The sequence below is a fragment of the Poecilia reticulata genome, chromosome 6 (genome assembly GCF_904066995.2).
Source record: "Poecilia reticulata chromosome 6, P_reticulata-male-v2, whole genome shotgun sequence".
Taxonomy (NCBI): Eukaryota; Metazoa; Chordata; class Actinopteri; order Cyprinodontiformes; family Poeciliidae; genus Poecilia; species Poecilia reticulata.
In genome coordinates, this window is record NC_088835.1 from 3,257,133 (window position 1) to 3,284,887 (window position 27,755).

Consider the following 27,755-nt stretch of genomic DNA (forward strand, 5'->3'; position numbering starts at 1 on the left):
ATGCAGATTAAACATCTCTGATATTTTTATAACTTACTTGTAAAAATATACAAGTATATGCCAAGTACACTAGTAGTGGATGCCAACATAATCCCAGCTTAATGATAGAAAACATCTTTTGATCTTGTCATAAACATAATCATGTCTTGGAATGTTAGAATAACAAGATGTGTGTGTGGCCTTGTAATTGAATGCTGTGTGTGTGTGTGTGTGTGTGTGTGTGTGTGTGTGTGTGTGTGTGTGTGTGTGTGTGTGTGTGTGTGTGTGTGTGTGTGTGTGTACCTGTAAGACTTCTCCTGGGTGTTAACTCCAGTGAAGCTCTGGCTCCTAGTGATGGACCTGGATGTGATGCGTCTGACTGGACGGACAGACAGAGACATGGTGGACAGAGTTCGCGATGGACTCCCTGCATTTAACAGACAAAGCACAAAAACAATTACACACCATTCTCATTTGCTATCAGTTCTTTGCATGCACCTCGTTTAAATCCATTCAAACATGACTTAAATGCATTTCCCTTTTTAATATAATGAACTGAGATTATTGCATAAATATACAAAAATACAGAAATAATATAAAACTAAGTGTAAAGTAAAAAAGGCAAGACTAATTTTTTGTATTTCAGCAACAAGGAAATTTAAAGTATTTTGCATGATATCAACATACGTCTCAACATGAAGACTTGTTCTTACCAGAACAAGTCGCCATGGAGAAATGCACAAACATTTAGATCTGCAAGACAACTCAGTCGTAGGGCTGAACTAAATGGCGTAAAACTTGTTATGTAAGCCAGAATCTTTTTTTTTTTTTTTGCATATGTTTCTGGTTAATTGAGTCTCTGTTGTCCCGTCTCCCCTTGATTGTCTCCTGCTGTCTCTTGTTACCCCTTGATTAACCTCTATGTGTTTAACATTACCTGTGTCTTTGTTTCACTGTCAGGTTCTAGTCTAAAGTACAAAGTCGTGCCGTGTCTGCCCGTTTCTGCCTTCCCAGTGCTACCAGTGTCTGAGTTCCTTGTCTCTTTGCTCTCCTGTGCTGCCTGGACTTTGTGCTCATCTGTGATCTACATTAAAACCATCATTTTGCACATCAATCCACACCAGTAACTAACTCTCAATTCATGACACATTATGAAAACTACAAAAAAGGACTGTGCAATTATCTCTCAGCACTAAAATGTGCAAAAGAAGGGTTCTTGGCAGACATAAACAAAATCATTAACAATGGTTGAACTTGATTTGCAACAGTTGACAGGATGAACCACCTGAATTGCAATCAAACACGGAGTGTGATGAATTTGCCAACTGCTTAGCAGAGAAAAGTAAAAAAATAAAAAATAGAGGGTTAATCTGCACATCCACACTTATCCCAGTATCAATGCTATGCCCAAACATAACAAATGTAGAAAAAATGACTCAATATCAACTACATAACCAAGAAATTAGAAATTAATTAAGCTCAAGTTCCTGCTGTCTGGATGTCCTACCCACAACTTTCTTTAAAAAAGTCCTGCCTGTCATAACATCTGATCTGATTCAAATAGTAAACTCATGGCTCTCATCAGGTGTTTTCCCCCAGGCTTTAAAAACAGCAGTTATCAAAAAAGAACACTCTGGACAAAATCACTCCTGCAGAATTACAGGCCAATCTACAACTTCCCATTCATCAACAAAATTCTTGAAAATCTTTTTAAACGGTTAAATAGCTTTCTAACTATAACCAACCGCTTTGACGTTTTTCAGTCTTGTTTGCATGGTTACCACAGACTTCGTCAAAGTGTTCAGTGACATTCATATAAACACAGACTGTGGAAGAACCACAGTGCTGGTTCTGTTGGACCTCAGTGTTGGTCATGACATATTACTTGATCCACTGGAGAGTTGGGTCAGACTCTCCAGTCCAGAACTCAACTGATTTGAATCTTACATAAAGAACAGGATTTCTTTATTTCAATGGGAAAATTATCATAGAAAAGGACAGAAGTCACATGTGGGGAACCCCAAGGCTCAATTCTTGGACCCATCTTATTTAATATTTATATGCTCCCACTGGCTCAGGTTATAACAGGAAATAAGATTTGCTGCCATAGCTATGCAGGTGATACACGGCTCTACATTACGATGTCACCAGATGACTCCAAACCCATTCAAGGTTTCTAAGCATCTGACATTCTAGATGCTTAGAACAGATAAATGTGTGGATGTCCCACAACTTTCTCCAGCTGAACAGAAAGAAAACTAGAGTTATTGTCTTTGGACCTAAAGAGGAGCGATCTAGAGCACAGGTGTCAAACTCCAGTCACTGCCCTACAACCTTTAGATGTGCCTCTGCTGCACCACCTGAATAGAATAATTAGGCCATTAGCAAGGCTCTGGAGAAGTTATCTACACAAGAAGGAAGTAATTAAGCCATTTCATTCTAGTGTTTTGTACCTGTGGCACATCTAAAAATTGCAGGACAGTGGCCCTAGAGGACTGGAGTTTGACACCCCTGATCTAGAGTCATGCAGAGTTTCAGTTATTACAGCAGGAAACTAGAGATCAGGCTGAAATATGGGTGTAGAGATGGACTCTGACCTGAACCTTCAGAGTCACATAAAGACAGTTACAAAGTCAACCTTCTATCACCTGAAGAACATTTCCAGGATTAGAGGACTAATGTCCCAGCTCGATATAGAACTGTACCTGCCTGTTGGTTTTGCACGCTATTATTTCCAAATTATGCTGCCTGCTCATGCACCTTCAGATTTCTGTAACTTTTATCATTTTTAACAGAAACACACTGTGGGCTGCTGGTGGACCTACTAAGCTTGGTGGTGTCCCTTCTTAGCAGGTTTTCTGGGAGAAGCCCTGCAGAGCCTTCTTTACAATTTTTGCTCTGTTTCCTACATAGTATACTAAAACTGGACTTCTTATGCTTTTATCTTACACAGCCTATCGCATGCACCCCCCCAAAATGTTTTGGTTGTAATGTGGCAAAATGTGAAGAGGTTCAAGAGGTATGAGTACTTCTGAGGCACCGCACATTGTTGTACATAAACACAACTGATTAGAAAACAATGTAGGTGATCTAGAATGTCTTAATATGATGACCTAAAGGAACCTTAAAAGGTTCAATAAGTTTTTTGCTTACATTTCGTCTAGCTGGTAATCCATAATGTATTTTTGTTGATGTTCTACCATGGTTGAAACTCTTCATGTTGAACATTGTTCCGTTTTTAATCGTTAAGTCAGCAAATATTTTTTCTCAGAGCAAGCACTGTTTTCTGACCTTGTCCTTTCCAGTATCCGGTGTCCTGTTCTCTTAAAGTGCTCAGAGGGCCTTTACACGCTGTCTAACAGCACAGGAAATGTCAAAATTCTACAGGAAGTCAGATGTTACTGCTTCCTTTGACAGGAAACCTAGCATAGGAAGGTAGCCCAAAAGGCTGACGAGAAAAGGTCAGCTCTGCTCAGCTCAAACTAAAGGAAAAACCTTCTTCATAGCAGGACCATAATGTTCATCTGATCCTTTTAGAAAAGTAGTTTGTATTAAGGAGACAAGCAGAACAAACTTTCTTCCTAATCCTGACATATACACAGCAATGCATGCTGCACTTCCCAACTTGGAAATAATATTACATGTTTTAGATGGACTCAATTATTTGTTGACTATTTTAACTACCAAAGTGACAGAGGAGGAGTGGAAGTTTAGCGAGGTGAACACATTTAAGTGGAATGAACTGAACCAGCAAGAAGTGTTGATAGAAGGCCTGGTCACACCAGGTTCACCAGGCTCTTCCCTCCTTTATCTCCTCATAGTTATGTCATAAAAACTGTTTGCCTGCTGTATGAGAATATTAGAGCTTGGCTTTACTTCAGTTAATAATCTGTTAATAATCAAATCCTATCAACTTCATTAAGAGCTGAGTAAAGTCATCTCAGGTGAAATATGTTACAGACAGCAGAGTTACGTACCTGATCAGTTCTATCCATTGATAACTAATTCCAGTCACAGCTCCTGATGATCCCACATCACCACTGGATGTGCCACACTGAAGGCCTCTGAGCTCATGGAGCATGTGACACTACAGCTTTTGTTTGAACAGTCTGACCTTTCTCTCCCAGACCTTTCTGGATAACCATTCCTCCCCTCTGATCACACACGCATATACACACCTTCCTAGCCCCTCACAGTGTTAACCAGCACAATAATGACCCACCCAGGTCTACGGTTTCTATCCACTTAGCCGACTGTGTCTATCCAAAGTTGTTGTCTTTGCACAAAAAACACAAAAACCTGTTCATCCTCTGCTTTCTTTTATTGACAGGTATCTTGTTCTATATAGACCCTCTCTGATAGATCTGGACCATCAAATCATCTGAACAAGTTGTTTAAAATAAGCAGCTGTTTGTAGCTTTGAATCTCAGAATTAAACCGAAAGAATAGCTGTAAAACTCAGACAATTCTGATATGCCCCACCCCCCACCAAAAAATAATAATTACTGCATGACCCACTGAAAATAAACCTGGAGAGCTTTCATCAAATGACCAAACCTACTGGCTGAAAAAAGGAACACTTAACGTCACTGCCTTTCGGAGAAGGAAATCCCAGGGGGAGTAACATCCTGTGAGGGCAGGGCCCGGAAAAAGATTAGTTCAGTTCAGTTCTGGCTAAACTGAGTCACAGAAACAAACCTTGCAGCATTTTCAGAAAATGAAACAACCAGATTAGAAAATCCACTAAACTTTGTTTGTGTATCAGTACATCAAACAGATCATTTCATTGCTTAATGATCAAACACATCATTAACCAAATAACTAAAATATACAGTTTTTATAAAGAAAATGTATTTTCCTTATAACATACAGTTTCATAAAGAAACTGTACTTTCTTTATGAAACTGTATAAAAAATACACTGGTAAAAAATACTGTGATTAAAAAAAGAATCTAAGGACATGGAGAAAGTGTGGAGGGGGTTCATTTAATAGCATGTGGAAGAAAAGGACAAAGAAAGGAAAAATCCCAACATGAGCAGAGTTGCAGCTACAGCATAGTGAAGTGCAGCATATCAAGGTCTACCACACCACCCCGGACCTCAGACCAGGCCGCCCTGAGGCTGGAAGCTGCACAATAGAGGCTGGACAAATCTACAGGAAACACAAAAGTTGCTATGGTATACAGTAACATCTGTTGGAGGGTCCAAAGCCAAAACAAGACACCATAATTTAGGACTGAAATGAAAAGTTTGGTTTTTCAAATCCAGACTGACAAACAGGTGACAGAGAAGCAGCTGGATGTTCTGGTGGTTGATCAGTTACCAGGGAGGAAAACAATGATGTGACAAATGTAGCCAACAAGCCAAGAAATACCATCATCATCAAACACCAGGGAATCAAAACTTTGTCCAGGCTGACGGCCGACTTCGATGGAGTGAGTGACTAAAGTTCAGATCCTTAAACTTGATTCTTTTTATACTTATACAGAAGCTCAGAGTCGGCTCAGTCGTTCTGCTGCCAAAATTTAATAAGCTCTTTAATCAGAATGAAAATTTGCTTCAAATGTTGGAAACTGTCGTCAACATCATTATTATGCTAGTTCCTAGTCCACAGGACACAACTACAAGTCTGGGACTGTTCTGGACATCTGAGACATCTGAGTCTAAAGCCGACTTCTCCTGAACAACAAAATGAGGTTGAGACGTTGCACCGTGTCCCTTGTCCTTCCTCCAGTCAGTAGTTTTAGATCCTATCTTGACAGAGTTTATAGAGGGACAAAAATCTCTTACTACTCTGGACATGTCAGTGTTGTTACTGGATGAATCATACCTCACTGTTGTGGTGAGATTACCACAATCTGTAATATCTGGATCTGAACAGAACCGGGCTGTGACTGTGCTGGCAGTGGCACGGTCATTTACAGCCATGTGACCAGAGTGGGACAACTGAGTCAATAAAATATGTTCTTATTCTCCCAGTAGAAGACATTTCAGGCCTCTGAATAATTAGAATTTCAGCTTTTTGGAAGGAACTCACTTCATAAGATACAGACCTGTAAGCTGTCAACCTGAAGCCGTCCTGCAGACACAGTTAGACATTTCAGACAGTCTCAGTGAGCTGGTCATACCTCCATATCCACTGTACATGGTAGTTGTGATGCTGGATACCGGTGTCTCTCTGTAATGGCTCCACCTGTTTCCTGATCAAGCACCAGTTCCTCTCTGCTAGCACTGACCCTTATGTCTGCATTTCTTCTCTAATTTTACTTTCCTTTTTTGGTTTCTTCTTCCCTCGTCTTGGCATCTGCTGATCTTTAAGTATTGGTCAGTAAACAAGTGTTTCCTTCACTTCTTTGCAGTCAATCCCAGCTTTTTTTAAATTTCATCTTGTCCCATGGCCTCAGTGCTAGTTGTTAATCCGTCTCCTTCTCCTACTGATCGCCTTTCTCTCTCTGGCATGCTGATAAGAGGAGGACGGAGGAGGGGACTGGAGACAGGAAAAAGCAAGGCAGTCCTCCCTTCTCTTCTTCCCTGCTGACATCACTCTTCTTTCCTGTCCCTCCCTCTCAACTGGATGTATTGTTTTCAATATAATGACATATTCCCTTATATTTCTGCCTTTGATAGAAATGCTAAAATACACTGTGGACACAAAGAAGAATATAATGAAAGATAAATATAATAAACACTTCTGGAGAGCTTTGTAAAATGTAAAATGCTAATTTACAAATATGCATTAAAAAATTAGACAATAACTATTTTTGTGTAGGTAGATGTTGTTGAAATTAGGTTCAGTGCAGAGTTGCTTAAAAATGAGTAAAGAGTTTTAAAAGAAATAACAGAAAATATGTTGAAATGAAGAGCTGTATTTTCCTTTCTGTGGAGGACTGGATGGTGGCCCACAGAATGGTCAGTTCTTATCCAACTAGATGGACACTGGTTGTGTGCTTTATGGACAACACACAGTAGCTCTCCAAATCAAGGTAGAAATGGTCATTCAGGATAAACACTTGGAGTTGGGTCTACATTTGCTTTGTGGCATCTGATCTGGGGCTGGATTCACAACAAAAGTGAGTTTTGTTCTGAATTGGTGAAATGGAAAGAAAATGATACATAGTTCTCAGAGTGTTTAATAATCATAAATCTGAAAAGTGAGACATGCATTTCTATTCAGTCCACCTAAATCAACACTTTGAAAACTATCCTCCACTTTAATTGCAGCTATGTATTTTGGGGTATGTCTCTACCAGCTCTTTTCCTCTAGAAACATTTTTTGTAAAATATCTAATAAATATAAACTACAGTCTCTAGGCAGGTATTAAACATACTTTTAACTAAGCCCTCTATTAAAAACATAGGTGCACCAATATAAAATTCAAACTAATATTGATATCCAATATTAATATTGTAATTATGGCTGATAATAGATACTTTATAGACTTATAAAATGACCACCTGTGGACATTGCTTTTCTGCTTATGGACCTTACCACAGGGGCCGCGTTTCATTGGCTAATGCCCATTTCACGTCACAGCGCAGCTACCACGTGCGTGACCGTCTCACAAACACAAGCCACAGTAGTAAACACATGCAAATGTACATTGTGGACTAGCAGACCGACAGAAAGTTTTTGCGTCAGGACTCGAAAAAGAATGGTTCTTCACCGTCAGTGGGGTATCTGCACAGGCGATGTCAGGTATCCTGATCGTATTTGTGGAACCAAAATTCACAGATTTCCAAAATCTGAAACGGAATGCCTTGCTTAGATCAAAGCTTGTGCACGACCACGTAAGAACAAAGGAGTGTCTGCTGGTGTAAGTATTATTGCTTTGCTTTCTTTGTGTTTAGTGAATGACAAAAAGAAAGTCAATAATAAACATCCATTATAAAAACCTTTTAGCTAAGTAAGCATAATGGCAGTACCAATACAACTTCTACACCTTGAAGCCTGTCTGTTACACAGTCCTACGTTAGCTGAACAGATCAATATGCAATGTGTACCGTATCATATACATTAAATATTTTATTTTACCTGAAAAGGCTTTTTACTAAACTGTAATTGTATTAGCCACGCTAGCACCGAGTACAGTGCATCAGGCCTAGGCATACTCAAACATTTGCCAAAAACAGAAATCACTGACGTGATCTGCAGCTCTCACTGGAGCGGTTCGCAGCCGAGTGTGAAGCGGCCGGGATGAGGCTCAGTGCCTCCAAATCCGAGGCCATGGTCTTGAGCCGGAAAAGGGTAGAGTGCCTTCTCCGGGTCAGGGGGGTCGTCCTGCCTCAAGTGGAGGAGTTTAAGTATCTGGGGATCTTGTTCACGAATGAGGGAAGAAGGGAGCGGGAGATCGACAGGCGGATTGGGGCAGCGTCTACTGTGAAACGGGCGCTGTACCGGTCCATCGTGGTGAAGAGAGAGTTTAGCCAAAAAGCGAAGCTCTCGATTTACCGGTCGATCTACGTTCCCACCCTCATCTATGGTCATGAGCTTTGGGTCATGACCGAAAGAACGAGATCACGGGTACAAGCGGCCGAAATGGGAACAGAGGTATTCCGGGCACGTCCCACCGGGAGGAGGCCTCAGGGAAGACCCAGGACACGCTGGAGGGATTACGTCTCTCGGCTGGCCTGGGAACGCCTTGGGATTCCCCCAGAGGAGCTGGAAGAAGTGGCTGGGGAGAAGGAAGTCTGGGCCTTCCTTCTGAAGCCGCTGCCCCCGCGACCCGACCCCGGATAAGCGGAAGAAAATGGATGGATGGATGGATGGAGAAATCACTGATTCAAAAGTAACCCTCAAAACCATGAATGCCCGACTTACCCAGCCTTGCAAGAACAATAGGCGTCGGTAATCTTGTCCACAGCTATATTTATGATGAGGGTGTGAGAATCTGCTGTGTTCCTCATCGACCGGTAGCATTTAGCTGTGACGTGCACAATGTTGGAGGCATCGCATGGCTCAAACACCTTGATGTCGTCCAAAAAAGATGACATGAACTTGTTGGTTCCCTTGTCTATTGTCATGGCTGATATTTTGTGAAAATCCGGCAGAAATGCTACACTAATCGACTCAGAAATACTCTGCAGAGAGTCAGTCGAAATCAAAGACGCCATGTTTACACATATAAACTAAGCTCCATGAGGCTTTGTTTGTGAGACATGCAACCACGTGGGACTTTCGAGGGGCATTTCTAGGCAGAGCTTGGTAAGGTCCATACACTCCACAGCCTTACCCTGCCTCACTATCACTGTAACATCATCAACATGCAAATTTCACACAGCCTGCAATCGAACTGACTACCTTCCAGTGATGAGGCAACAAGTCATGCGATTTTTAAACATTAAACATAGATTCAGCTTGAGAAGTAAAATTATGGAGAAACATTTGTGTTTGACAAAAGTTGACAACCTTAAAAGTTAGCACCTTACCACCTCCCCATGTTTCGTCTCCTCTTTTCTCTCTATAAAATACCTGCAGGCAGTGGTTAATAAGCATCAGAGTCATCTTATCTCATCTCACCAAGCATCAATGTGTTTAACAACAAAAATGAAATGATGTTAATATAGACCTGTTAGGCTTTCCTTTGACTCTGTCACCGGGAAGATTTAAACGTTTGGTAGAGTTTGTATGGAGGCACAAAACATCCATGACCCCTAGAAGAAACATACTGCAGCCTCTGACATTTGAAATGTAAAAACGTTTGCTTGATTAAACTAAATATAATTATTTCTCTAAGTTTTAAACAGAAAAATGTTTGGAATAGATTAAGGTCACTTGAGATTGTTTTAAACCAATGAAACAAGAGTAATTGATTTAATTAAATAAATAATACCCCAGTACCATTTGTGGCCATGATTTGTACAATAGATTACATTTTTGTGAAAAACAAACTATTTTTTATTATTTTTCTGTACACATTTTCATGCAAAGCTAGGAGCCTCTGTAAAGGGCCCAAAAAGACAAATGAGGTTGTGGAGCCCCAAGTTGCAGACCCCTGATCCATTCAATCACTTTATTTATTCCAGAGGAGTACAAAAAAAGCTTGATACTGAGCTGGCAGATTGTTCCTGCCTTACTAAGCCCTACATGACTGGCTCTGTGCGAGTGTGCATGTGTTGTGTCTGTTTGTGGACCCCTATGAAATGGGGACTTTCCAGTTAATCTCCAGCTGGCCAGTAAGCAGCTTAGCTGTCACTGGAGTGATCTAGGCTACTTACTAACATGTAGTCACTATAACACGGTCAGATAGTCACACCACCTGAAGTAAAGTAGAAAATGAAACATTGTTACCATGTTTCATTTTGTACTTCAGTACTGGTATTCAGTAATAAACATGTAGTTTGCAATGTACTCATTGCAGAGAGCTCAAACTGACAGGTTATATTCAGCATAATTTTATATGTCGAACTGTAAGTGGAAGTCACTGTACAGTGACTGGTTCTTGGCCCTACACTGAGCAGGTAGTGCATGCAAAGCAGTTGTGCCATTAGGTCAGCCCTGCAGGTTAAGCTACTCCATGTGAAACAGGAACACAAATCAGAAACTGTAGTAAGGAGTTTAATCTGCTCAGAACAACATCTATAAGTAACAAAACTGTAAAACAAAAGCTTACTGCAAAGTCTTTTATAAGTTTTCACAATAGTGAAAGGTCACTCTCTCCTGCAGGGTCGCTGTACTGTAAAAAATGTCCGTAAATTTCACCGTAAAAAATGGTAAAATACAAGTTTTTGACCGTAAAATCCGAAACATTTTATTACCGTAGAAAATACATGAAATCACCGTCAGTCAACACTGTAAAATAAGTCCGTAAATTTACGGCAAAAAAATTGTAAAATTGTTACGGTTGCCAACTGTAATGTAAAAAGCACTTAATTACTGTAGAAAATACATGGAATTACAATAACTCCATAAACATATATTGCAAGTGATTTTGAAATGTAGAAAACAGAGAAATCTATTGTAAAAATCTAAATAATTGTAAAATTCATAAAAAAAATATTGTAATTCTGCCCTCAACTAATTACCTTAAAATTAACAGAATTAATCAGCCAAAATTCCAAATTTTGCTGATGTTTTTTTTTCAAAAAATGTTTTGTTGGCTCTAGTGGCCTTTATTTGAAAGTTGTTTGACAGGATATGGGAGAGGAGGACGACATGCAGCAAATGTCACCAGGCCGGGAATTAAAACTGCAACCACCGGCGTGAGGACTAAGGCCTCAATGCATGGGTTATGCTTCACCCCTGCGCCACCACAGTAGCCCTTGCTGATATTTATATCTATGATGTAAAACCATAAACCAGACGGCAAAAGTAATTTACATAGATTAGAATGCTGGTGTGATACTTTGCTTTGTTTTTTTAATAATTAAATCTATAATGACTTTGATATATCAAACTGAAATCTCAAAGGTAGGCCAGGTATCAAACTGACAATCCACCAATTGCAGGGCAAACTCCTACAGCCGACGCCACCATCATTATGAGAGCGTTTGATTAAATTATGTATTTGGGATTATTTAATTTTAGGTTGACCATAGATTTGTCATACATCTAGAGAACTGTATGGCAGGCCCTGCTGCTTGGATGAAGGTAAAGTGGGGTAAAGGGCGATGCCACCTAATTTTTCACTACCGTCAGCATCTTTAATTTACCAAAAGGACATGGCCAATTTTGCTAAAGCAAAACCATAGCTACCGGTATCTTACCATATTTTAGTAAATACGGTAAAATATCGGCAGGGGTAGTTGACAGACATTTACCTATTTTAGAAAATACAGTAAAATACTAGAAGTTTTGGTTGACAGAACTTTACCGTATTTTACAAAATACGGTAATTACTGTAATTTTACGGTGAAATTCTGGCAACCCCAGCTACCGGTGTTTTACCGTAAAACAGAAAACATATTTTATCCATAATTGTTTTTTACAGTGGAATTTCGGCAACACCAGATCCCGTTGCTTCTCTTAAAAACATTTTTACCTGTAATTTTTTTTACGTTGGAATTCTGGCAACCCCAACAGCCAAAGATTTACCGTTAAACTAAAAAAATTTCTTACCCGTAAATGTTTTTTACGGTGGAATTCTGGCAATCCCAGCTGCCGGCGTTTCACCGTAAAACAAAAAACATATTTTACCTGTAATTTTTCAACGATGGAATTATTGCAACCCCACAATGTAAAAAAACAAAACAAATATAGATTGTATGGTAAAACGCCTGCAGCTGGGGTTGACGAAATTCCACCGTAAAAACAATTTACGGTGTTGGGAAACGGGGTTGTTGGAATGGTTCCTTTTTGCTGCTTTCCCCCTCTTTTACCACCCGAGGGTGCCAAGAAGCGGTTCCCTCCTGAGGGTTTTGCCGGTGGCTCCTGGATTCCTGCACAGCTGCATTTAATCAGATCATCTGGAGGAGTGTATGAGGATGGAGCTGCCGGCACTTCAGATCCAGAGTGTTAGCCAGTATTTGGTACTCCAGCCCTTTGTGCTTATCACTGTGATCTCCTGTTGTGGACCTCAAGTGATATCTCCTTGTGCCTCTTCCTCAGGTTATTCCTCGTGACGCTGTGGACCCACTGGTTGCCAGTTCCGCTGACATATCCGTAGTAAACCAAACGTCCTTGGATACCCCGTCATCAGTCTCACTTGCTCCTCGCCTCCTGTGCTCCAAAGCTTACCTGTTCTCCCTCCACCACAGCCTCTTCGTCAGTGAAGCAGCAACCCTCCACTTGAACCATCCATCCATCCATCCATCCATCCATTTTCTTCCGCTTATCCGGGGTCGGGTCGCAGGGGCAGCGGCTTCAGAAGGAAGGCCCAGACTTCCTTCTCCCCAGCCACTTCTTCCAGCTCCTCTGGGGGAATCCCAAGGCGTTCCCAGACCAGCCGAGAGACATAGTCCCTCCAGCGTGTCCTGGGTCTTCCCTGAGGCCTCCTCCCGGTGGGACGTGCCCGGAACACCTCACCAGGGAGGCGTCCAGGAGGCATCCTTGCCAGATGCCCGAGCCACCTCAAATGGCTCCTCTCAACGTGGAGGAGCAGCGACTCTACTCTGAGTCCCTCCCGGATGACCGAGCTTCTCACCCTATCTTTAAGGGAGAGCCCAACCACCCTGCGGAGGAAGCCCATTTCGGCCGCTTGTACCCGTGATCTCGTTCTTTCGGTCATGACCCAAAGCTCATGATCATAGATGAGGGTGGGAACGTAGATCGACCGGTAAATCGAGAGCATCGCTTTTTGCTCAGCTCTCTCTTCACCACGACGGACCGGTACAGCGCCCGCTTCACAGTAGACGCTGCCCCAATCCACCTGTCGATCTCCCGCTGCCTTCTTCCCTCATTCGTGAACAAGATCCCCAGATACTTAAACTCCTCCACTTGAGGCAGGACGACCCCCCTGACCCGGAGAAGGCACTCTACCCTTTTCCAGCTCAAGACCATGGCCTCGGATTTGGAGGCACTGAACCTCATCCCGGCCGCTTCACACTCGGCTGCGAACCGCTCCAGTGAGAGCTGCAGATCAAGTTCCGATGAAGCCAACAGGACCACATCATCCGCAAAAAGCAGATGAACCAAAAAGCACTTGAACCAAACTCCGGTAACCACAGTGATTCTTCCCCCGGACAAGACCTTCCTCCACCCAAGTAAGACCAGTCCGTTTATTCTGACACTGCCATTTTCCATGACCCCTGAACTCACCATCTCTCTTTTTTTGCATTCCAGTGCTTGGTGATCCAGATTGCAGACTTTCTCCAGAACCCGATTGTTGATCATTATTTTGTGTTTACAATAATGTTATGTAACGGATTTCTGTTGTCTGCTTGGTGTTCTGCATGTGGGTTAAGAAATTAGACTCCATCATGACATGCAGATAAATTTATAAAAAAATTTTTTGGTTGGTCTTGCATTAAAATGTTTGGCAGCCGGGGTTGTCGAAATTCAACCGTAAAAAATAATTACGGGTAAAATCTGTTTTTTGTTTTACGGTGGAATTTCAGCAACCCCAGCTGCCGGCGTTTTACCATAAAATCTACTTTTAATTTTTTACAGTGTGGGAGCGAGCGTATGTTTTCCACGCTCCTTTAGCCTTCCTTGGGGTGGGGCGGCCCCGATTTATGTTTTCGCATCCACCTGAATAATGCGTAGTTGCGCCACTGAGGAGTGTGGCAGATGTCACGATCAGACAGTGGGGAACTGAGAGGTCTAAGTGCACACCACCCCGCCCGGACGCTCATAGGGTACAGTTCGCTGAGTGTAACGGACCCTACTTCTTAACCCTCCTGTGGTCATAGCGGTGCTCAGAAGGAGCACAGCAAATGCCACGGTCAGACAGTGAGCAACCTGGGATCAGGGTGATGGTGTAACGGTCTTTCCAAAACCACAAAAAGAAAACCTCAAAAGCACACACGGACTCAATGCGACCCGGCCTGTCGGACTGCGCACAGAATAAAAAAACTCTTGGAGTCTAAGTAACCCTGTCTCTTAAGACCGAAGGAGGGTAAAACAGTCAGACCAGGAGTAGAAATTTTTAATCTGCAAAGTGCATGTAAGATAGGAAATACAAGCCATTTGTTTTACCACCTTAAAACGAAGCATGTGCTTGAATCCCACAATTCACCAGACTACAAGTTCCAGTCATAACACTGGGAAGAAAAGGCAGGATTTGTCAGACATCCATTAAATTAAAGTTATTATGTTTCTATATAGAGATATATTTTTCAGTTATTTATGTAAGTTTAATTGAACCACGTAGTCATCATTGAGATTAAGGAGCTATCATTATCAATGATAAAAAATATATATAAACATTATGTACAAATGATAACATGCACAAAAACAAGTGCTAAACAAGTTTTAACACATACGAATACATTTCACTCGGTCAGACGGTGAGATGGACAGAAGAAGAGGATCTGAGGGAACGGGTGGGTGTGGCAATGTGAAGGAGGTCCGAGAGATATGAAGGTGTGAGGTTGTGAACTACTTTAAAAGTTAGAAGAAGTATTTTATAGTTGATGCGATATGTGATTGGAAGCCAATGGAGCTGTTGTAAAATAGGTGTGATGTGATGAATTTAAGGGGTCTGTGTAATGATACGAGCAGCTGAATTTTGAACCAATTGTAATTTATGCAGAGTTTTCTGTGGCAGACCAAAAAGTAGAGAATTACAATAGTCTAAACGAGATGTGACCAAACTGTGGACCACAACAGCAGTGGAGTGCAGAGTGAGAGAAGGACGGAGACGGCGAATATTTCGGAGATGAAAATAAACTGACCAAGTGATATTATTGACCTGGGAGGCAAAAGAGAGGGTGCTATCGAGGATGACCCCCAGACTCTTATCCTGAGAGGAGGGAAAAATGGAGGAGTTATCAACTGAAATGGAGAAATTATCAAGTTTACTTAGTATTGAATTAGTACCTATTAAGAGAAGTTCAGTTTTACTGGAATTTAATTTGAGGAAGTTAACAGTAAACCATTTTTTTATTTCAAGAAGACAGTCAGTGAGGGAGGAAAATGGAAGCATGGAATTAGGTTTGGTTGAAACATAGAGTTGGGTGTCATCCACGTAGCAGTGAAACTGGATGTTATGTTTGCGAAAAATATTACCAAGGGGGAGAAGGTAAATGATAAACAACAAGGGTCCCAGGACAGAGCCCTGGGGAACACCTGAGGAGACGGGAACTGAGCGAGAGGAAAATGATTTTAACCGAACAAACAGAGCGGCCTGACAGATATGAACAAAACCAGCTGAGAGGTGTATTTACAATGCCAAGAGAGGATAATCTGTCAATAAGGATGTTATGTGAAATTGTATCAAAAGCCGCAGTCAGATCAAGGAGAAGGAATATCAATAATAAACCAGAGTCAGCAGCAAGAAGGAGATCATTTGTAATTTTAAGAAGCGCTGTTTCTGTACTGTGGAGTGGACAGAAGCCAGATTGGAATTGTTCATATAAATAATTGCTGGAAAGATGAGAATGGAGTTGAGCAGCAACTGTCTTTTCTAGAATTTTTGAAATAAATGGAAGATTTGAGATAGGACGGAAATTATTGAGTTCATTGGGATCTAAACCAGGTTTCTTAAGTATTGGGGTTATTGCTGCAGTTTTGAGAGCCAAGGGAACAACAGCAGTAGTAAGGGAAGAATGCATAATGTTAGTGATGAGAGGGGACAGAGAGGGAGGGTCACTTTAACAAGAACAGTGGGAAGAGGATCTAAATGGCAGGTTGAAGATTTAGATTTTTGAATTAATTTGGTGACATCATCAACAGAGGGAAGGCTGAAGACCGAGAATGAATTGGTAGGAACAACTGAAACTGGGACAGGTGATGTTAAGGCGAGACTGGGTATAAGTTCCTGATGGATCATTTCTATCTTAGAAGTAAAAAATGATACCAAAGTGTTACAAAAATCAGAGGTATACAGGTGGGGAGGAAGGGGATCTAGTGGTTTGGTAATGTTTGCAAGTACAGAAAATAAAGTTTTGGAGTTATCCTTGTTAGAATTGATTAAAGTGGAATAATATGTTGATTTGGCTAAAGAAATTGCATCTTTGTATAAAAGAATGTGACTGGAATACATGTCTGTGAACAGTGAGACCAGTTTTTCGGTACAGTCTTTCAAGGCGACGTCCTTTTGGGTTTAATTGTCGAAGAGTGGAATTAAACCAATGTGCTGTATGAGTAAAAGAAACAGATCTGGTTTTAAGTGGAGCAAAATTGTTCAGGATGTTGTGAAGACTTTTGTTGTAGTGAGCCAATAGTTCATCTGTGGAAGAGAAATGATCAGCAGTAGGTAGTCTATTAATACAATTTGATAAATTATCCAGGTCAATGTCCTTAATTTTACAGAAGGTTATGTCATGTGGGGGGTTAGATTTAGAAAGTGAAATATGAACTCCAAATGATAAAAAGAAATGATCTGAGAATGGCAGAGAATCCGCTTTACAGTCAGTGGGTGTAACTCCTGAGCAGCAGATTAAATCCAATATATGTCCTTTAGTATGCGTGGGGAAAGTTGTGTATTGCTGAAGTCCAAAGCTGTCCAAGCACGATATGAAGTCTTTAGTGGAGACTCTTGATTATCAATATGAATGTTAAAATCCCCAATAACTATTACATTTGGTGAGATCGTAGAAAGATGCGTGAGGAAGCCAGCAAGCTCAGAAATAAAATCCTTATTATATTTCGGAGGGCGATACAAGGCGGCAATTATAGTGGGAGTTGATCCAGATGGTTGACATATAGTTGCTTCAAACGAATGACAGACAGGGACAGTTACAGGGGTAACCCTCCATTTCTGGCGGTAGATTGTAGCTGACCTAGCTACGCGTTAGCTGACCTAGCTACGCGTTAGCAGACCTAGCTACGCGTTAGCAGACCTAGCTACGCGTTAGCTGACCTAGCTACGCATTAGCAGACCTAGCTACGCGTTAGCAGACCTAGCTACGCGTTAGCTGACCTAGCTACGCGTTAGCAGACCTAGCTACGCGTTAACTGACCTAGCTACGCGTTAGCAGACCTAGCTACGCGCTAGCTGACCTAGCTACGCGTTAGCAGACCTAGCTACGCGTTAGCAGACCTAGCTACGCGTTAGCTGACCTAGCTACGCGTTAGCTGACCTAGCTATGCGCTAGCTGACCTAGCTACGCGCTAGCTGACCTAGCTACGCGTTAGCAGACCTAGCTACGCGTTAGCAGACCTAGCTACGCGTTAGCAGACCTAGCTACGCGTTAGCTGACCTAGCTACGCGTTAGCTGACCTAGCTACGCGTTAGCAGACCTAGCTACGCGCTAGCTGACCTAGCTACGTGCTAGCTGACCTAGCTACGCGCTAGCTGACCTAGCTATGCGCTAGCTGACCTAGCTACGCGCTAGCTGACCTAGCTACGTGCTAGCTGACCTAGCTACGCGCTAGCTGACCTAGCTACGCGTTAGCTGACCTAGCTACGCGTTAGCTGACCTAGCTACGCGGGCTAGCACACTGTGCTCAGCTTTGCGACCGGTGTTTCTTCGTGGACGACGACCAGTAGACCAGGTGGATTCAATGGAGTTAGGTCCGTTACTGCAGAAGACCCGGCGAGAGCCTCGATGGATGTATTTCTTACAGGGCAGGTAGAAAATATCGGCATGTAGAAGCAGAGCTGGTGGTGGTGCTCCATGTAGCTGTAAGCGGATTTTGAAGAGTTCCGTGGCAGAGTACTGGAGGACTGCTGTGTCGGGTGATGGACCAAAAATAGGACAATTCAGGTTAGTAGAAGCCACGGATAACAACTCCAAATAGTTGCCGGAGACATGACATTAAATTTGGCCGATGGTCTTTTTGAAAAAAGAGAGAAGGAGAAAGACGGGAGAGCAGCGGCTTCCAAAACGTACCAGTCACAAGATCCGTCACCAAATGCAAGGATATTTCTCAACATCTTGTTGATGACAAAATCTAATGAAAATAATTGATCCTAACCTTACAATTCTAGATTTCAGAGGTGCGAACACTGAAAAATTATAGAGTTAATCCCTCTGAGATTTTTTTATCTTTAAAGCAGTCTGCAGCCAAGGTGCTATGGAGATTAGGGTTTATTTAGTAAAATAGCAGCAAATTTGCTTATTTAATAACATGCTTCATAACCAGTGACCTTCTCTCCTCTGGTCTGTTTCATAACTACAGTCTCAGATCAGCACAGCCCTCCAGCTCTGTCAGCAGCAGAAGCAGCAACTTTATACCTGTCGGGGAAGATTGTAACATAACCACTATGTTTGTTTTTTTCCTGGATAAATACATTGAAGAGTAAATGTATCATCTGGCTTGTATAACAGTTGTTATTTAATGGTAAAATAAATCCGAATTTCCATTTTTAAAACTGATTTTTGGGCAGGTCATATTGGGTTTCTAGGTGTGGCTGATATTAATGTATAAAAAGGGGCGTGTGCGTCGGCGCGCAGCGGCGCAATCAGAGAGGAAGACGCTCACCGTCAGGTCCGTGCAGCGGGAGACTTGAATTGACTGAACGCTTAGAACAAGTAATAAATCGAAGAAAAGTGATAAAACGGCAATCAAAGTTCGCCCCAGCGCCGCGGATCGTTGCGCTTCAGGAGTTGGATTGGAGCTTTCACCCAGGAAACGCCGCCAGGTGCAGGAGGACGCCGACGGAACGAGAGGACGTCACCGGGGGGGAGATAAGAAAGACATTCCCGGAGAGATCTGGACATTACGTTTCTTTTTGGGGATTTTTAGTGGTACCACTCTTTTTCTCATTTTTTGGGGGAGGTTTTGACGCTTTGGATTTTTCGTTTTGGATTGGGACTGGATTAAAAGGGAGAAATTCTCCCAGGATATGGAACTCTTTTGTAGACAATATTCGTGTTAAAAAGGATCGAGAATATTTGGACATTTAACCATTTGAGTTTCTTTACTGACATGGACTTTTGAATTTTTGGTTACTGAGTTATTTATCAGGATAACTATTATTATTTTCTTAGTTTGTGGATTTTGTAGTAAATCATTGTGGCTAAAGGCCAAACAAAATTTAATTCTGAGTGGTTGACTATTTATTTTTGTTAATTTAACTGGTGTAACATATTTTACCTGATGCCTGTGAAGTATCCCCCTTGTGTGCATTTGTGAGTTCCGCTTTAACTAGAAGCTGAATTTTACAAAATATAGACTATATTTGCTTTGAATTCCCCCCACATGACAATGACATAGTATGATCTGATTAAATATTAGAATCTTCATTAATATGGATTATGTTTTTGTACTGTGTTTTTCGATCTTATTCTGTGTCTGCCCCCTGTCCCTCCAACGGTCTCTTCATGGCCCTGATTTCTACATAGATGGACAGACATGAATTATGTGCAGTGGACAGCTTTCTGTCAGTAGAACAGGCCTCAGAGATAACAGCAGCTCTCCCTATGGGGGAGAGAAACTCCACAGAGGAGGAATTCTCTATAACATTCCAGACTCCTAGCCCTGGACCCAAGCCTGATAGAGCTTCTTCTATTACTAAACACTACAACGGGACACTGCTTGGCTCATCTATCGTAGCCTGAGTACATGTCTTATTCCTGGTACTACATATGTCAATCAATCCACAAAGAGAGACAAAATGGTTATTTTCAAAGACAAAGACAAACAACAGTCTCTACAGCAGCACACATCAACATCTATAAGTACTAAAGGATCTCCATTGCTCTTTTCCAATGCATCTAGTAATAGCTTGATCTGGTTCAACTCTACTCTAAGCAGTTTGGGTGGTTTTCCATTACAGCTGAATTGAAACTCTAGTGGGTGAGGTCATCACTTAGTTGGGCACTCCCAGAATCTGAAAAGTAGCACAACTTGATCTACATGCAACACAAACATCAGTTTGGCTCTAAACCAAGGGTGGGCAACTCCAACCCTGGAGGCTCGGTGTCCTTACTTTGAGATGTGTTTGCTTCAGCACTCCTGAGTCAAATGTTCAGGTGGTCATTAGCGGGACTCTGGAAAACTTGACTCCATACTGAGGAGGTAATTCAGCCGTTTGGGGAGTGTTGGACCGGGGAAGTGTAAACGTTGCAGGACACTGGCCCTGGAGGACTGGAGCTCCAGGCCCCTGCTCTAAATGAACCAACCAACCAAGGGCAACTCTACTACCTGCAGAAAGTTCAACTCTTCAGGAACATGTAGATTGGAGTCTGTTAGTTACACCCCAAAAATTAATCAGCTTCACCTGCCATATTTTTAAGTATTAACTCTGCATGCTCACATAAAAACCACATGTTTACAACAGAACATTTTTTGGTTGTCCACCATTAAGCTACTTACGCAACAACAAATATTTCCTCAATCTAAGTGATCCTCTTTTCCCTTGATCAGCTTGATCTGGACAGTTACTTTTCTGTCATCATGAAATTGCATAAATCTTAAAACTTTTCCATCTGTAAATACATCGACAACCAGAATTTTGATGCTGCTTCTTTTAAGCTTAATAAAAATCAAAGATATGAATGGGATTTGTGCATTCACTTAGAAATGTAAGCATGAACCATGTATTATATCCAAATGCAGGGTGTTTTCATCCAGGAATTTGGATTAAAACTCCAAATACAGATCGTGAGGATCTGATATGATCGTGGGGATCTGATATGATCGTGAGGATCTGATATGATCGTGGGGATCTGATATGATCGTGGGGACATATCAGATCCCCATGATCTGATATGTCAGATCGTGGGGATCTGGCATTTCAGGCAGTTGCAGAGAGTCTCTTGCTGGTTTTATGTTGGTCTGACTTCACTGACTCTTTCAAAAAGCAGTTGAAGAAATTATTGTGAAGAAAAGCTTATAACTAATTAACTTTGTTTTATTTTGTGTCATTGCATTTTATCTGTATATCTTTGTTTTTCAGCTTGTTTTATCTGTGAAACACTTTGTCATTTTTATTTGCAAAAGGTGCTATATACATAAAATGTACTTTCTTTGTATTCCTTAAAAAGAAGACAGAACTGAGCTAAAAGAAACCAGCAACTAGCACCGGCCAGGTAAAGCCTCATCTTTCCTCATAATCTTACCAATCAGAATTATCTGCCTAAAAACATCAGAGGAAAAGACATTTCTGGACTGTCAATGATGAACTGTAATTATGAAAAAAACAAAACAGGCAGAGTAGACTAAATGAAGGAGGAAGAAGAGACCAGATGAGAAAGGTGTTTCCTGTTAGCCAATACTCAGGCAGAGTGATTCAGATACGGTAAAACAGCTCTGCTGAGAACAATGCGGTGGAACCAGCCTAACTGTCTATGAAAAAATTCTGGTCATTATGTAACCTTCCAAGTAACACAGATCAGTATTTCCTGTAAGTATTTTTCAAAGTAAAAGTCTTCCAAGGTGTCTCCCTCTTTGCTATATTTTCTGACATAAAACTACAGCGTTTAGTACAGTAACATGCAAATGTGTTGAACTTGTCATATATGTTGGGACAACCGGAAACTTAAACGTGTGTTATTGGAAACACAACATAGAATCAGTGTCTACTTTACTGATCAGGTTTATGAACACACTTCGGTTGGGAAATCGGTGATTCAATGTTTTTAACTGCACAGTCCATAAGATCTCCTCTGTCTACATCATTAATGGAGCAGTGACCAGACTATTTAGAGGAGGTACTAATACCTTTTATTTTGAAATTTTGGCAATTTTTGCACCAAAAATGTGAATTTCAGAACTGTTATGATACAACAGCTTCAACTTATGTCTAACTTTAAAGTCTTGACTTCAGCTTCACTCTAAAGACTGGAGACTTGACTGAAGCTCAAGCTGCAGACCCCGGCTCTGATGGATCATGGATAGATCATGAGAGGAGTACATGATCTATTAGCCAATGTCATTTTCAAACTTTGAACTTCTAATGCCTTTTAACAATATGTCCATATTAGCTTTTGCTTCATTATAATGACCAATCAATGTCTCTACAACTTAACACTGTGTTAAATGACAGGTCATTATAGAACAAAATAACTTCTCCCAAAATCTTCACCTCTTGCCCAACTACAAAAAGGGCTACTTCAGTTTGTCAAGATAAAATCACTTCCTGTTCAGTTCATTCAAAAATATATACATGTTGTCTCTTTACAACAGTACCTTAGCTAACTTCCACTCAAAAGGACATGCAGAACAGAGCAAGGACCAGAAAACTGCTAATGAGGCACTAACAGTTTTTATTTCATGCAAAATTCAATTTCTGAGCTGTTTAAATTGTGACAATCAGATAATGGCAGTGAGAAGAAATATTTGATCAGCAATCCTAATCACAAAGGAGAATGAGTAAACAGAGAAATTGTTAGAACAAAGATGATCTGGTTATAAAAGAGCAACTGAGTGTCTGCTATTCAACATATATCTTTTCTTTGAAAGCCATTCTACTGTCCTTCAACAACTGTTTTTCATTCTTGCTTTTACAGACACTCCTGCATGTGTTACACTCGTTTGTCTTACAAGATGGCCAGTAGGTACTTTTTAATACTTCGCTGCAACCACCATGTTCACTCATTACACTGATCTCCATTGATAATGTTAGAATTGATGAGGCACCATAGGGCAGATTTACTATTTAGACTTGAAAGAAGAGACTTTAAACGTAAATTCAAGTTACAAATTTACGTAATCTGAACCTAGCGAAAAGCTACCGGTCGATGAGGAAAACAGCAGATCCTCACACCCTCAGCATAAATATAGCTGTGGACAAGATCACTGATGCCTGTTGTTCTTGCAAGGCAGGGTAAGTCGAGCATTCATGGTTTTGAGGGTGATTTCTGTTGGCAAATGTTCGTATGTGCCTAGGCCTGATACACGGTACTCGGAGGCTAACACGATTAGCGTGGCTAACACGATTACAGTTTAGTAAAAAGCCTCTTCAGGTAAAATAAAATCTTTAATGTATGTCGTATACGGTACACATTGCATATTGATCTGTTCAGCTAACGTAAGACTGTGTACCAGACAGGCTTCAAGGTGTAGAAGTTGTATCGGTACTGCCATTATGCTGTACTTGGCTAAAAGGTTTTCATAATGGATGTGTTTATTGTTGACTTTATTTTTTTCATTCACTAAACACAAAGAAAGCAAAGCAATAATACTTACGCCAGCAGACACTTTGTTCTTATTGATCCTACGACGGTTGAGCTGCAAATGCGGTCGTGCACAAGCTTTGATCCAAGGAAGGAATTCCGTTTCAGATTTTGGAAATCTGAATTTTAGTTCCACAAACACAATCAGGATACCGGACATCGCCTGTACAGATACCCCACTGACTGTGGAGAACCATTTTTTTTTCGAGTCCTGACGCAAAAACTTTCTGCAATCCACAATGTACATTAGCATGAGTTTACTACTGTAGCTTGTGTTTGTGAGACGGTCACGCACGTGATAGCTGCGCTGTGACGTGAAATGGGCATTAGCCAATGAAACGCGGCCCCTGTGGTAAGGTCCATTAAGTCACTTCTAGGTGCTCTTAAAGGTGCACTTTAAGAGCACTTTTTGCTCTTTATTAAAACTAGCAATTCAACTATCACTTTATTTCGCACTGCACTTTAAGCATAGATTTGCACATCAATATCCATTTCTACACAAGATGTTTTAACTATTTATTTAATATTTATCGAGTATTTTAATGATTAGCATGTAGCCTTTTGTTCAGGATTCTGCGCAGCTTCTCCACACCGAGAGGTGAGGTGGTTGTCTGTGAAGGGAGGATAATCATTACTCAGAGCAAAGAAGGGCTACTGTTTAGTAAAACCTAAGCAAATGTTTAAAGTGTGAAGGTGCTAAGATAGAATAGCTCACCTGTCTGTACTGTGTCCTCTCCACCATTTACAGGATCAGGGGGAGGCAAAGAGGAAAAGCAGGGGGGAGTTGGTTTGTTTGTGGTGGTTTTTGTGGTGTTTCATAATGGTACTTATGGTGTAAGGATAAAACATAAAATATTTATAAAAAGTAAATAAGAATGTGTATTTGTATTTGGAAAATGCATTTTATTCAAATCGGTGTAAATTGTAAATTGGTGAAGTCTGCTGTGAATTAAAGGTGGTTTGGTCTTTCACAGCTGAGACTGTTTAAGGCTGCAGTTGTCTTTGGAGATGTTCCTGATGCTGTTCTAGAGGTGAATATACCTTTAGTGCTTTACTCTGCCTTGACCTTCATCTGCACTGAAAATCCAGCTGCAAAATGCTGCCTTGTTACAACCCTAACCTGGAACAAAAGACTACATGCTAATTATTAAAATACTCAAAAAATATTAAATAGATAAAACTTCTTGTGTGCAAATGGTTATTGCTGTCCAAAATTATGCTTAAAGTGCAGTGGTAAACAAAGTGCAAAAGGTGCTCTTAAAGTACCGTACAAGTGACTTAAATAAAAACAGTCCCAGGCAGCATTTGGTCACTTCTGTCCAGGAAACAAATCAAGGAAAAACTAAAAATTCTCAAGGAAGGACAAGCATGGACAACAAAAGATCAAAATCCCCTTCAACTGATTAAGAGTGGAATCAAACATACTTCAAAAGGCAATATTGTCCTGTTCATTACTGTGTATTTTCCATGATAGCTAAAAATTTTAACATTAATTTTTTTTATCCATAGCAGGAAACTCCTAAGATCTTCTCCACATTGAGACAGTTGCCAAAAAGTGAGTAAAAAGTCAAACTGTTACCAGCTCCATTCGCTGAGCTGCAGGAGTTAAGAAGGCTCAAATCTGAAAATACTGTTTTCAAAGATGTGTTTCTAGGTCAGTAAAGGATTTTGAAATATGTTTTCAACTATTCAGCCTAACAAGAAAAGGCTAAAAATAAATTCACTGACACTGAAGCTGCAAAACGGATTTTTCTCACTTAGAATCCTGAACACAGCCGAAAGCAACATCAATATTCTGGATGGGAGATAAAAAGGAATTAAAAATCATGCAGGTAGTAAAAATCTGTGATTACCTGAACTACTTTATAATGAAGACTCTTTCCAGAACAGAACGTTCTTTCCCAGCAGCTGCTCTCACTCCCAGGCAACAAGCTACACATGTGAACTAACAGTGTCCTAAAGGTTTCACATGTACAAACCGGCAAAAACGCCCAGCACAGAAGATGTGTACAATATAGAGCTGGTAACAGCTTATATGTCAGCAAAATCCATGATTCAGGTTAAAATGCTTTTGGAAGGGGTCCTTTAATCTCACAACCTGCTGACTGGCAGAGCAAATATTACCTTAGTCAGACTGGTAAATATTTGTTAGAGAGAAAGAGAGAGAAAAGAAAATGGTCCTACAGGCTGAGCGTTTGGTTCTGATCCTGATAAAGCTAATCAGTTCACATGTAGCATGAAGTCTGCACACCTGGGAGCGAACCGTCCATGTTCCACCTGATCTACATGGTCTACCCACGCATCTGGATCTGATTCAGGCAGCTTGTTAGCTCAGGTCTGATCATTAGCTAAAATAGGTAATCAGACATTGTGACCTTCAAAAAAGAAAAATGGGCTTCCTGTTCATTTCACAGAGAAAGCAACAGCATGCAGGAAGGTGTGGGGGAGAATTCTCACACTCTGCCCAAGCCCAATATTATCACCTGTTACAACATTCATTTTTATTGCAGCAACATTAAACAGGACAGCTTGAAAAGCTGATTTAGAGGTGAGATGCAACAGGTTCAGATTTTCAGGTTGAACAGCTTTGACAGGTGACCAGCCACTCAGAGACTCAAACATCCAGTTTGATAAGATTAACTTATACTACACACATCCTGGAACAAAACATGATTTTTCTAAACAATGATACCAAGATAATTATCTGTCACAGGTAAGATAATGACTTCTCATAGATTTTAACTGAATCCTTCTTTAAAAAAATCCAAACAATCCTTTTAACATGTTTATTTAGATACACTGAAATCTAAATGCAGATATAAGGAAAGTTTTCCAGACACTCTAACATTAATGAGCCTGAAGTCTGATGAAACAGTTCAGCAAACAATATCTAAAAAATTAACTGATGCCAAAACAATATCATACTTCAGTCTGGAACACATGCAGACTATCCATCCATCCATCCATTTTCCTACACCCTTGTCCCTCAGTGGGGTCAGGAGGGGTCACCTGCAGACTAGTGATGGCTATTTCAATAACAAGCTAAGGCAGACGCACCATGAGGGCAGTGATGGTGTTCCAGGCAGCTGCTGAAGCGTCTGACAGTGACTGACTTCAGCAGACTGAGGCCTAGTCCTCACATAGCCGGATCTTTTAAAAACAATGTAGCGAAGACATTAGTTTCTATAAACTAATCTCATCCCCACAAACTGAATTACATTACTGAACATTGCTTTAAACATGTCACACCCATAGAGGGCAGTGTGGGGCAAAGCTAAAACCTATGTCAGCCAATCACAAGCCTTCAAGCCTTCAAACAACCACACCTGAAGCTGACCAGCTGATTTCACACTTGAAGCTGGTTGATCATATCACCTGGTTGCCATGGCAAGCTGTCTATACACACAGTAACCTGAGTTTGGAAGAGGTGGGTAGGTCAGGGCTAAAAAAAAATTACAGAGATCACATCAAAGCTGCAGTATGCAACACATGTTAAAAAAAGAACACATATTATCATTATTATTATTATCATTATTATTTTTTTAATGTAAATTTGTTAAAAACGATCATAGCTATTTCATGACAGTATTGTATGAGACAGATAATCTGTGAAAAGAATCAAACTTCTCTGCCTTCTCCCTATGGACCTGCTGTCATCTGTGCAAATACACAGGTCATTCAGAAACAACCAATCAAAGCCAGGAGGAGGGCCTTAGCGCTGTCAGTCAAACTTGTGTATGCGCAAGTTCATGTTCATGATTGACCCTCCACCTGGCCCTGATTGGTTGTTTTTGGTCTGGAGCAGTGCTCTTTCAGACAGCACTAGATCAGAGAGGAGGTGGAAGAGGTCAATCTTTTCACATATTATTTGTCTCAAGTTATGGACAACATGGAGATATTTGTTCAGACAGTCTGAACAAATATAACTTAACACAAGTTACATACAGCAGTTTTAAAACACAAATGGTGGGCTTCTTTTAGCTCATTACACAATCACATAACATCTGCACCTGCCATCAGGACACTGCTATTGGACTCATGACATCTTGGAGTAATGAGCAACAGCATTATTTAGGGAAAACTGTCTTCCTTTGTCCACCAGAATAACATGATTTTGAACTTAGATAAAGTAGGTTCCATACTGCAGAGCCACATGTAGGAATCCAAGCAGCAAA

The 27,755-nt window shown here is 40.9% G+C and overlaps 1 protein-coding gene across 5 annotated transcripts in view; it reads right to left on the reverse strand.

Annotated features, from left to right (window-relative positions):
* ripor1 (RHO family interacting cell polarization regulator 1) overlaps positions 1-27,755 on the reverse strand; it is a 75,447-nt gene that overhangs the window by 43,177 nt on the left and 4,515 nt on the right. For 2 of the 5 annotated variants that reach the window (XM_081607668.1, XM_008410936.3), the window contains exons 1-2: positions 6,108-6,442; positions 283-406 (exon numbers count right to left, since the gene is read on the reverse strand). In XM_081607668.1, the coding sequence (XP_081463794.1) occupies positions 283-406; positions 6,108-6,126 (143 nt within the window). In that variant the 5' untranslated portion in view covers positions 6,127-6,442. Of the gene's footprint in view, positions 1-282; positions 407-6,032; positions 6,058-6,107; positions 6,447-27,755 lie in introns of those variants that run through there. The other 3 variants (XM_081607667.1, XM_081607669.1, XM_081607666.1) reach the window with 3 other exon arrangements.